Source organism: Helianthus annuus, chromosome 8 (genome assembly GCF_002127325.2).
Source record: "Helianthus annuus cultivar XRQ/B chromosome 8, HanXRQr2.0-SUNRISE, whole genome shotgun sequence".
NCBI classification, from domain to species: domain Eukaryota; kingdom Viridiplantae; phylum Streptophyta; class Magnoliopsida; order Asterales; family Asteraceae; genus Helianthus; species Helianthus annuus.
Window position 1 is genome coordinate 104,071,224 of NC_035440.2, and position 12,838 is coordinate 104,084,061.

At 34.9% G+C, this 12,838-nt stretch overlaps 1 protein-coding gene across 1 annotated transcript; it reads right to left on the minus strand.

Annotated features, from left to right (window-relative positions):
* Nucleotides 1-1,177: 1,177 nt before the first annotated feature.
* Nucleotides 1,178-10,111, minus strand: LOC110873532 (farnesyl pyrophosphate synthase-like). The gene is made up of 12 exons (XM_022122467.2): nt 9,801-10,111; nt 7,838-7,862; nt 7,643-7,755; nt 6,539-6,625; nt 6,329-6,445; nt 6,098-6,186; nt 5,279-5,330; nt 4,897-4,992; nt 4,764-4,808; nt 4,583-4,672; nt 4,102-4,173; nt 1,178-1,447 (listed from the first exon to the last, which is right to left on the minus strand). Exons 1-12 carry the CDS (start codon nt 10,032-10,034, stop codon nt 1,319-1,321), a joined length of 1,149 nt encoding a protein of 382 aa, XP_021978159.1. The 5' UTR covers nt 10,035-10,111; the 3' UTR covers nt 1,178-1,318.
* Nucleotides 10,112-12,838: the final 2,727 nt, after the last annotated feature.

A 12,838-nucleotide genomic window follows, 5' to 3' on the forward strand; every position in this document is an offset into this window, starting at 1 on the left:
CGATAGTAGTGATATTGGTACAGATGTTGTTTGATCGGAACCGATTTAGTTGTTACTGTATCGGTATGTTACCGGCACTCGCTATGGCTTAAGGTGCGAAAAAGTTAAAAAACAATTGTGTTTTGAATACAACCTTATTTTTACCATTCGACCGAAATCGGAACGAAATTTAATTGGAAACCATAAAAATGAATATTGGTTCCGCTACCGAAGTTGTTCAAACGATATCGATTTGGTTTGTTACAGTAAAGAAAAAATAATAATTATATTTGACCTGTTAGATTTTGAACAAAACATTTATGGAAACGTAGATAAAAATAAGCACGTCTCAACGGTATATTCGGAATTCTACAAAGCATTATCTTATATTATCGCTATCTAAAAAACCCACTATTTTGTGAGGTAGTGCTTAGCAAGCTAAAACTCTAAAAAGGTTTTTGATGTTTCATGTTTCACTTGGTAGGGGCACCAGGGGCGAACCTACCTTAACGGGTGGGTGAGCAGGCGCACCCCTTGAAAACAAAATCAGTGTATTTTTTAGGCAAAAAACCCGATCGCATTCTTTGAAAATATGGTTGAACCCTTCGTCCGCACTTCTAGAAAAAAAATCATGGGTCCGCCACTACTCTTGACTCTTAATGGAATGTCTTGCATTCAATCTCATGCAAGAAATAGATTAGGATTTATTTGGTGTAATTTAGGAGTATGTAAGATTTGTCATTCAAAAAAAAGTTAGTGTTAAATTTTTGAGAAAACTAGAATTTTATAGAAAAACAAGAAATTTTATTTGTAGGTTATTAGAACTGGAGAAGGATCAAATATAAACACTATTTTATTTTGTGTTTGCAAAAAGAGTTATAGGTATGGTAAAAAAAATAAGTACCAAATTAACAACAAAGGATCTCCACACAAAGTGTAAAAAAACCACAATGAATCTCTAGATGTCGCGTAAAAACTAAAGAATTTACACATCTTATGAGTCCTTCGATCGTTCCAGAACTGTTACTATCACAACAAATTTTTTTTTTTTTTGAACGGCGAAACTTCTATATAACAAGATATAGAAACTGGGCCAGCAAGAAGCTGGAACCCGAAAGATTACAAAATAGCGTCACGAATGTTAAAGTCTAACCATCTAGCCCAATTGATATTACAAAATTTCGACCTACTCGTAATCCAACAAATAACTCAAAAAAATTGTCAATAAAGAACATTAAAAACGACGAATCAGAAACTACAAAACAGTTGTTACAAACAATGTAGAAATCTTATTACACATAGTAAAAACACAAAAAAATTATTTGGTAGGATAAATTACCTACTTTTGCCTCTTGTATATCTTTCCCAAGAACGATTTCAACACTGCTTGTACGGCTTTGCTTGGGTGACCTTCAATGGACGTGATTAGCTTCTTGTAACTTGTGCTCTCATAATCTTCAAATACGCCCTACATGTATAGCCAGCCACAAAGTTAGTTAAGAATATGTCTAATGTTTTGGGAGATGTAGTATCTGTCAAAGGATTGGAATCTGAAGAAATAGCTGTCATGCCATGTGTGTTTGGTTGGGGGAATGAAATGGAATTCATAACCGTAATATTGATAAATAATTACTATTATTATTATAGTAGATAATTAGCAGCAGCAACAACAATAATAATAAGGAATATTGGATTTTAATAATCCCAATTATTTGCCATTGGTCGTCCAACTTCAAAAATAACCACTGGCAGTCCCAACTATTAACATATTGGCCTCCAATAGACCCTGACTAACAAAAGCCTAACGCTGTTAGTCTCCGGTCACCGGACAAACGTTTTTGGCCAGAAAACTCCTTTTTCGCCGGAAAACTCAAATCTTTTCGTCCCAAACCTGTTTTTAACCTTATTACGGACCTTTAGGAACCTTTTTCTAGTAAAAGCCCCAATTATTGAGGTAGTCGGAAAACTCCTTTTTGACTGGAAAACTCATTTTTGCCTGGAAAACTCAACTTTTTGGCCGGAAAACTCAACATTTTTGTCCCAAACCTCTTTATAACCTTAGATCGTACCTTTAGAAACCTTTTTCTGGTCAAAAACGTTTTTTCAACGACCGGAGACTAAGGACGTTAGGGTTCTGTCAGTCAGGGTCCATTGGTGGCCAATATGTTAATAGTTGGGACTGGAAGTGGTTATTTTTGAAGTTGGAACTGTTGACGGCCAACGACAAATAGTTGGTATTATTAAAATCCAATATTTCTTTCCTAATAATAATAATAATAATAACAAAAGATTATTTAAAATTTATTAAGCTTAAAATTTTAAATTATTTATGAATTTTTGTTTGTAAGGTAAACAACTAGAATAATTATATATAGTATAACGAGTTTTAGTCCCGTGTATTACACGGATGTTCTAACAATAAATTATATTATTTAACAGTGTTTAAAGAAATCTTTTCATAAAATTTTAAATGAAAGAAGTGTTCCATTACTAATTTTGATTTTAATGTTAATGAGATGATTATGCTTATTAAATCAAAATTGGTTTAAACTTAGTATTAGTACTGAATTTAAATTTAAATTAAACTCAAAAATGATTTCCTAACATATACAATTTGATAAAAAAAAACTATAGTTATTTGATAAGTTAGGAAAGATATAAATATTATATTTGTTTTTAATCTTAATGACACACTTACGTATTTTAAATCAAATTCTGTAATAAGGAAATGATTAATTACGGAATTTGAATTTGAATTAGAGTCGAAACCATTTACTACTTCAAAAGTTTTAAATTCAATCCAATTGATAATTAAGGAAAAAATCATTTATTATATTTGCTTTTAATGTTAACTAGAATTACCACCCGCCGCAATGCGGCGGAGGATTCATTAGTTATATATCATGTTAGATGAAAGGCAAATGTTTCTCACATGACCACGAGCCTATGTGTAAAACCGAGAAAAAAATAACTAAGTCGATCTCTGACTCGCACGTTGCGACAGACCTATCAAACGGGAAAAATTGACGTGCTGCGACGAACATGTCAAACAGGAAAAAAATAGATGAAAAAACGTTGAACCCCACACGCACGTTGCGGCGTGCTAACTCGGAAATTTAGAACAACACGTTAAACGGAGAACTTATGAAAGATGAAAAATATAGAAGAGACTAAAGTTGAAAGTAAAAAAAGTGTTGAGATTAAACTGCGAAAGATGAAAAGCTTTGGGTTGAAAGTAAAAAAAAATTAAAGGGGTTAAATTGCAAAAGATGAAAACTTTTGAATTAAAAGTGAAAAATCAAATTAATCAAAGGGGTTAAAATACCAAAGATTGAAACTTTAGACTTAACTTGCTAAAGATTAAAACTTTAGATTTAAAAAAGAAATCAATTTCAGATTATGAAAACAAAAGAGATAAATAGATTTAGTTAAATTGATGTTTAATAATATTATTATTATTTAATAAAAGAGATAAATAAAAAATAAGGGAGAGAAATTACAAGAGAATGACATTAAGGGTGAGAAATTACAAGAGAATGACATGTGTCCAAAAAGGATTTTTGTTTATTAGTATAGAAAGATGAGACTATTACGTTTTTAGTTCATAATTAAGAAAGTTTAAATATATATTATTCAATCAGCAAACTTAAACCATATGTTGATCAAACCTTTGTATTTTCCCTCCTAAAAACAATAACAATGGGTTAAGAGGTTGCCACGTGGCACTTAATAGTTTAAGTGAACGCCAAGTGGCCAAAGTTCGTTTTTATTTATTATAATAATATAGATATAGATATTATGCTAAATAATATCAAATTTACTATATAACTAGAATAATAAAATATAGTATAATATTATGCTAACGGTATAGTATATGTATGGTTACTGATGATTTACTTTGTCAAAATTCAAATTTCCAATGGAGCTGTAAACATTCCAGCCATTTGGCAAATGAATGTTGAATTCCTTCATTTTATGGAATTAGCTATTCCGGTTCTTAGATTTTTGCCAACAAAACAAAGCATGGAATGACATTTGAATTCCAATACCCTCAAATTCCAACTAATATGTTTCCATTTTTCAAATTTACCCACAGGGAGAACCGAGATAAAAGCCACAAACCTGAAGATTTAGAGTGTTGTATAGTTCCTTCACTTTTGCAACCGAAGAGGGGTCTTTTTTTCCATAATTTTCCTGGATAATTAAATCGTAAGCAAAATTAAGGGATGGACAATACACTAGTTGCGCGCCAACCCAGCCCATTTTGACTTGTACTAAAAGTGGTCCATTTAGTCTCGACCCGTTACCCAACCCGCCCGACCCACTACGACAGTTGTGTTTGTGGGTCACTGGGTCAACCCAGCCCACCCTTTTCGATCCATACTCATGATGGCCAGTTTCAACTCAAAACCGTTTTAAACAGTTACCCAACCTGTGGCATAAGGCTATGCCCGAAAAATATTTAACATAAAATGGGTGTATTTTTGCATGTGCCTATGCATATACGTATGCTTTCTGTGTATGTATGTGTAGCTGGCATGTGTATCTATAATTCTATATATGAACACCATAAATAATATAGAAGTTGGTAATCGTTGCTTACATGTAGGACTTTCTTTTGTTCCTCATTGGCAAGTTCCAAAGCTTTTACAACTAGCCATGAGCACTTAAAGTCTTCAATGTCTGTTCCAATCTGTCGTAGTGAGATTAATGATATTTGGTGAGTTTTAATTCAACCGTAACTCAAGAACTAAATAAATATCAAAAGATATTGCGGGATTTACCTTTCCAATTACCTCGGGAGCACCAAAACAGTCTAGATAATCGTCCTGCAATCGTATCAAAGGTTTTATAAACTAACAGTCACAAATAGAGGTGCCAATTATATACAAATAAGTGCAAGTGATGATCAAATACCTGCACTTGAAAATAGGTACCCATTTCTACAAGTACATTCTTCACTTCAACATGATTGTCCAAATCCTCACCGAACATAAGGAGCGCACAAGCAACCTTGAAGCAGAAAGTAAAAAGAATAAAATAACTATCGTGGTAAATTTAATTATCCACTAGCGTATATGAGTGAAGGCATGTACCGTGAATCAGAAAAGAAAAGTATAATGTTGTAAGATTAAGTGGACTAACGTATGCATGACTATAGTGACCTTAAACAATACAGACATTATAACTTAAAACTTAATCCATATCTAGACTAGAACATACTTATCACTCAGCAGCACAATGCAAGCACCATTTTTGTAAATCATAAGAAGAATGAAGTAACAACAAATTTACTTACAGGAAGGTAAAATGAGTAATAAGCGGTTTTGTACTGAACAATCCGGCGATGACTGCAAGACAACACAACATAATATACTTTAGAAAATATAATATATACAGATGCGAAGTATTGTGGGTGCCCGGGGGTGCACCTGCCCACCCCAATATTTCGGTTATAAGTGTACAAGTTTTGATTTTTCGTCTGAAAATTTTAAAATTATACAGGATCGCCCCCCCGATTATTTTTCCCAAATTTTATATCCTAAATATTTATAAACTTTGTATAAATGATGGGTAGTTTGGTAAATATACACTTTGTTTTATTTGGAACTATTATTATTTGACCTGATTTGAATCGAATAGCCAACCCGACCCGACTAGAAACATAACGATAGGAAAAAAAACTTTTGGGTCCCATCACTTTACGCCCACTCGAAACTTTTGGTCAAGCTCCGCCACTGAATATATATATAGAGAGAGAAAGTATAATGTACTTCATGCCTTAACGTACATTAACGTACTTCACGAAATATATAACATGCGTAATTATTTTTTTGACCAAAATAACGTGCGTAATTTTGGATCCCATGCGTGATTATGTGGTCCCATGCGTGATTATGTGGTCCCATGCGTGATTATATGTTCCATGCGTGATTATACCCCTGATCCAATGGTTACCATTGTCTCCTACGTGAAGTATGATAAGCCGTGAAGTATGTTAACCTTTCTCTCTCTCTATATATATATATGTGTGTGTGTGTGTGTATACATATATAGATACATAACATATAAAACATTGGATGGTGTGTTTGATGAGAAAATTATGGTGGTCACTTACATAGACAATGAATACTTTGAGAGATCTTTTTCTCCAACAAGTGTAGTGATCAAATCAATCATCTGTCCAGAGGCTGTTTGGAATTCTACCTGTACTCGATAAACACTGCTTTATAAGTGGAGGTGTAAATTTCAGCCTTTCTGTTTATGAATGGGTTGATTCAGGTTATCTTTGATCTCTAACAGGTCAAACAAGTAAAAGAACATATATGAAAATAACCAACTAACCAACCTCGTTGAATAGGTCAACTAGATCCACATAATACGGCTTTCCTCGAAAATGCTTTTTGAGAATTCTTGGGACATGGTTGCGAAGAATCAATCCATCGTTTGCAGCAATCATACCAACCTAGAATCAAACATTAAGAGATTACGTATGCACATAATCAAATGGAAACTATATGAAAGAAATAGCTTATTGATGTAGATTCACATTTCACACCTTGGGTAATCTGAACCAACAGGGTTGACCTCTGCGTGTATGAGACCCGTCCATGATGTCATCAAGCACAAGAAAGTATGCTTGAAGCTGCAAAATACAATGACATGAAGATGAATTAATATCATGCAATGATGATATCATCAGGGACTAGAAAGTATGCTTGAAGCTGCAAAACACAATGACATGAAGGATTTAACATTTAAGTATATCATGCATTGGCAATAGTTACTTAAGTGTTGTTGAATTTTGAATCAGAAATGACTTTATGTCGCTTATTAACTAATTTGTTGATTTTCAAAAGCACTCCAATTGTTTTAAATCTTAATTAATTTTTCGAGTTCTGTTTATTAATTTGTCGATTTTTTCCAAACTTGATTTTTATTATTATGTTTTGCATTTTACAGGTTATATATTGGACAAACAACTTTTCCTTACTATTATTGAATTGGTATCAATGTGTAATTTCAATTGTTTTCCCAGAAAAATAATTCATAGAGTAAAATGCCATTTTCATCCCTGAGGTTTGACCACTTTTGCGACTTTCGTCCCTAAGGTGCCATTTTCATCCAAAAAGTTTGAAATCTTGCCATTTTCATCCCTGAGAGACAAATTTCAAGGGACGAAAGTCGCAGTAAATTGCCAAACTCAAGGATGAAAATGGAAATAAATAAAACGCCAAACCTGAAGGACTCAAATGCACAAAAAAGTCATTTTGGATGGAACAAGCAGAAATGACTAAACCTCAGGGACGATTTTGGCATTTTACTCTAATTCATAAGTTTGCAACTTTATTTCATGTAGAACTTTCACTGGAAAGGTTAACAAGTAATAACATTCTTGAATCATCAAAATGGCTTTAATATCTCTTTTTTTAGTTTCTGTCAATAAAGTATTGTCAAACAACTATATTTTATTTAGTATTAACTCCTGGAAAGGGGTGAAATGGTCATTAACTATAATTCAAAGTGTTCATTCAAAACATAGAGCAAACAACATTAATGCTTACTCCACACAGTCTTCATTTATAAAACACTTTACGATTAAGAAAAACAACAGGCTCCTAAAATTGATTTAGTTATATAGTTATTACTTATTAGTTATTACCCATTCAATGCACCAACCAAGGGCAGATGCAAGAAAAATCTCATCATCAGTCAGTTCTGCTCCTTTAAGTAACTGGTAGCTGTCAACAACAGAGAGGCCCCGATTCAGCTTTCCTACGAGAAGCACATTTCAATATGGTCGTTAATAAAAGTGATTATTTTCAAACAATTACGAGGAAATAGCAAGTATTCTTACCTCCGGGTACGTTGTAGTCAAGCATCTGCAAAGACATAAGCAAACAAACACAATCAATTCCTTATATTATTAGTGATTCCTTTCTCTGAAGATGATGATATTATATATTGTTACTACATATGAGACATAAGAGATATATGAACTACATGAAGTGTTATGTTGAACAAAGGGAGTGCATAAAGACAGTTGCTAATATTATATTAGCATCTACTCTTTCTTAACTTTTAGTAATAAACACACATTAATATGTATGTTGATCGAAAACATAACATAAGTATAGGAAAAAGGAACACTATGTATGCAAAGTATCAATGATAATGAAATACCTACCATATTGACTAAACATAATTGAATGTACCTAGAACCTTGTTTCCTTTTGAGTTACAATTGAGAGGCATCTTCAGAAAAAAAAAGATATTTACAGTTACTGTTTTTAGCTATAGGTCTCTTGCATGTTTGCAATTATGAAACAGGAAATGAAAAATGGACCCTAGAGGAGCCAAACACTGGAGGTATGTGCCGCTCAATAAAGCTCGTAATCCCTAAAGTTTCAAGCCAGATGACTAGAAATTGGAAACCATGGTAGCCACCATAGCTTTGTAATTTCTTATTGAGGTATTCGAAAACTGTATTAAGTTATATAACTACCCAAAGATTCTCGTTGTTAGATGAGCCTTGATGCAACAACACGTGCCAAGTCTAAACCTCAAGTCTTGTTTATCAACAGGTAGGTGAGTGTACAAAGCAGGTCTTTTGTTGTTAGCGGCACATGAATATTATGTAGTTTTGGCATTTTTGAAATCAAACCTTAGTATTGGTATCGTTCATTTATATATAACAAGATAGTGCTAGTAATAGTTACACCTTTAAAAAACCAATACACTTTTAAGTTTTGGATGTCTTGCAAGATGGTTAATTGGTTATGATGTTACTAGACACATTAACTTACTGAACCCGCAGCCATTGCAGTAGTTTAATAATTTAGTTTCATTGTAGAAAGTGTACAAGAAATTCAAATAATAGAAAAAACACGATGAACCACTTTCACCTGGTCAAAGATGTAACATTTGACCCCTCAAAGTTGTTTGAGGATGAGGTTTAGGCTCTACTGCTGTTATCATCTTTTGAAGAACAAAGAGGCGCGCGGAAGCAAATCAACACACACATGAGACCGAATTACGTTAAAATTCGTATGTGTTGTTTGTGCGTTGATTTGCTTTTGCGTGCCACTTGAAACCTAACAATTGCAACCAATATTGTCCACTTGCCCATGAGGAGCTCACGGATTTGTTTTGGTTTGCCTTACGACCCCGTATCACTCCGATGTGACAAAAGGTCATAGTTGTCAATAGCGGCTATAGCGCGCTATGTAGCGAAGCGATGTAGTGTCGCTATTAGGGTTATAGCGACTAATAGCGAGAATAGTGACAGTTAATTTTTATTTTTTTAAATAAAATAGCTGGATTATAGGTTTCTGTTAAATATACATGTAAAATAGCATATATACCAGGGTATTTTGATATAAATATACATATAATTTTTTTTCTAGTGTATTGCTATTTATAAAATAGTCTATTCGCTATGTAGCATACAGGTACCTAATCGCTATTTTCCGTTAACAACAATGCAAAAGGTCCTCTCCCTCCACTCAATCCTATAAGTAAATTCAATTGCACACCGATACTCGAACTCAAAAACGATGTACACACCAACACATATAACATACCAACGGCATTCGTCATTTTCGCTATAACAACTTAATATCTATTTCAACTGTCAAATCATCAAATACACCTCCACTAATCAACTGTAAGCTTAAAAATGAGCCCTAATCACACAACTGAACCTGTATAATCCACAATCATATCATTAAACCTACAAACAGTTAAAAATAAATCCGTGAATTGCATATTGTAACCTAACAACACGATTAAGAATAACGAAACGGGTGAGAATGATGTACCTTATCGATCCATTGACGAGAATCGTGGTGGAATTCGAAGGCTGGATCGTTGAGTAATTCGGATTTGAGAGTTTGATAAACGTGGAGGAATTTAGACTTGAGATCAGAGGCCATTGTTGGTGTGTTGTTGGTAGTGAGAGTGAGAGTGTGTGTGTGTTTGGGTGGGGGTATTTGTAGGAGAAGATGGTGCTGTTGTTTGCTGAATAAGGTGATGCATAACAATCTCAACCTCATAAGTTGAAGTCAGTTGTGCATCGCTGCTGCCTGCTGCATTCCTCTGTTTTTTATTTCTGGAAATCTAATGGTCAAATCTGAGTCGTTAAGTGCTTTTTCAGGCCAACTCAAAACCCTTTAGTAATTCTATTTTTTTTTTTTTTTTTTTTTTTTGGAACGATGGCTATTTTATTCCGAAGTATAAAATAGAACAAGGGACCAGCAAGCACCCGAAACAAAAAAAATAGAGTAAATTTCAAAGTTCGTCCTTTATGTATGTCTAATATATCAAAGTATGTCCTTTGTCTTTAATAACCTCAGAAAACATCCTTAATGTTTGAAAAACCAATCAAGTTATGTCCTTTACCCTAAACCTTGTTTGTTTTCCCAGTTAAGTCAGATCACATGTAAAGCACATGAGGGTATATTGGTCATATTGGTAATTTTACTCATTTATTTAAATATGTCTAATAAATAAAACAAACAAAAATTAAAACATTCATTCAAAATATCTAAAAGAATATATACTGATCATTTATCTCTCTCCATCTCCCTCGTATCTCCCTCACCTCTTTATCTTTTTCTCTCAACCACACCATATACCACCACCACCACCACTGCACCTCCACCATCACCACCGCACGCGCACCACCATCACCACTGCACATTCACTACCGTAAACACCTCCACCCCTACTGCACAACCCCCACCACCGCTGCACCTCCACCACCGGCGGCCGACCCCGCTGCACAACCTCCACCACCGCCCAACCACCGCCATCCCCTAACTGCCGATGGGTAACTTGTTATATTGATATTGATTTTTAGGTAACTTGTTACAAACTGTAGAGAAATTAGGTTGAAAAATGTTGGAATTGCACCTGTTTAGAGTTGTTCTGGCCTAGGGTTGTGCACAAATGGCTCAATATTTGCAGAGGCGTTGTGTTGTCGATCAAGTAGATCGGGATTTAACGATGAGAAAGGAGATTTGTAGAATGATAAGTGATGTTAATTAGTGACAAGACTTCTGAGCTGGAGGCTGATTTTGCCTAAAGCCCAAGCAGCAACAAGGAACCAAAATTGTTAAAAGCGTGTAAAATGGATTTTCAAACTTGGTAGTGAACAAGACTTCTGAACTGGATTTGCAGACTTCTTTATCCTTTTTGCAATTGTTTTTGACTTTTTTCACCTAATTCTCCAATCACACCACCAACCATGGTATGTATTTCTTCACAAACTTGGTAGATTTCAAACCCTAGAAACCTGTATATTCCAGATCTCGAAGAACTGGAGTCCGTACAGGAGAATCCTCATTAATCGTTGTGGGGGGCGGCGGATTGCGGTGGTGTCGGCGATGGGTAGCAGTGGTCGCTGGTGGTGGTCAGCAGCGGAGGGTGGCGGCGAGGACGGGTTGTGGTGGTGGTAGGATTGTTAGATAGAGAGAAGAAGGGGGTATGTTGATTTGCAGGTGATTGAAAGATGGAGAAGATGATGGTGGAGTTTAGATAGAGAGAAGGGTGACGGCGAGGACCAATATACCCTCATGTGCTTCTCACATGACCTGATTTAACTGGGAAAACAAACAAGGTTTAGGGTAAAGGACATAACTTGATTGCTTTTTCAAACATTAGGGATGTTTTCTGAGGTTAGTAAAGACAAAGGACATACTTTGATATATTAGACATACATAAAGGACGAACTTTGAAATTTACTCAAAAAAATATACATAACAATGTCACGAATATTGGAATAGTTCCATCTCTCCCACTTAATATCGCTGAAAGGGGTTCTATTTTTATCCACACAAATGATTCCTCTTTAATTTCTTTGACAACCTTCTGGACTATGAAAGGGGTGACGTCAAAATTTAACCCATTAAAGGCCTTCCAAATCCTCCACATAGTTGCAGCAAAGATAAGTTTCATAATGTCACACCCCCAATCTCCACGTGTCACCGGTGGGCCCGGTGTGGGGTATGGTGACGTAGTTGGCATCATCATAGACAAACAACACAATATAATAATGCACAGCGGAAGCAGAAATAGATTCATTTCAACTTTAAATAAAATGTAATATTAAATATCACGAGTAGTTGAAACGGATCCACAGGCGGATCAAATAAAATAAGATAATTGTTCAACAGTTTTAATGTCGTCCGAGCTTGCGAGACTATTGTGGACGCTCTAGGAGACAGCCAGCCTAGTACGTGTAGTACCTGAACTTAACCTTTTGGGAAAATACGTCAGTTTACACTGGTAAATACAAATTAACTGACTCATTTTGAAAATGATTGAAAATTGATTTAAATGCACATGGCATAAATATTTTTATAACTTGGGATAATTATGCAATATAAACTTGTGAACGAATTACATGTTACTCGTGCGTTCAGTAGCCCAGGATCTTGTTCGGGTTAAAGATTAATAGACACACCACATTAATGAGTTATACATGACGAGTATACGCCTACACCCCATGCTCAGGTCGTGGCCATCTCGTAAGATGATGCCAAGGATATCCGGGACACGGTCATTAACCCCCCAAAGGCTTAAAGTAAAACAAGACTGTTTAAACGAGCCGATCAAATTATTCCAATTGCATACCCAAGGGTGCAAGATTTGTACGCTCGATCAAGCGGTATTATATATACCGTACCCCAAGCCCGTATAGGGAAAATAAGTTAAAAAGTATTTACCTGAGTAAGTATGAATCACAATTGGCAAGTGAGGGTAGCTTTTACTGGGCCTCTTATTCTGGAACAAAGGTTTATAATAACCTATTAGATTCCTAACGGGTCTTTTATTTAAGCCTAAGCTTGACCGGTTA

What these genes read in the sequence shown, in the direction of transcription:
- LOC110873532 (XM_022122467.2), bottom strand. Translation starts at nt 10,034, where the DNA reads ATGAGGTTGAGATTGTTATGCATCACCTTATTCAGCAAACAACAGCAC. An exon ending in CTCGTCAATGGATCGATAAG is followed by an intron (nt 7,863 to 9,800) that starts GTACATCATTCT and finishes ATGTCTTTGCAG; the next exon opens with ATGCTTGACTACAACGTACC. An exon ending in TGACTACAACGTACCCGGAG is followed by an intron (nt 7,756 to 7,837) that starts GTAAGAATACTT and finishes TGCTTCTCGTAG; the next exon opens with GAAAGCTGAATCGGGGCCTC.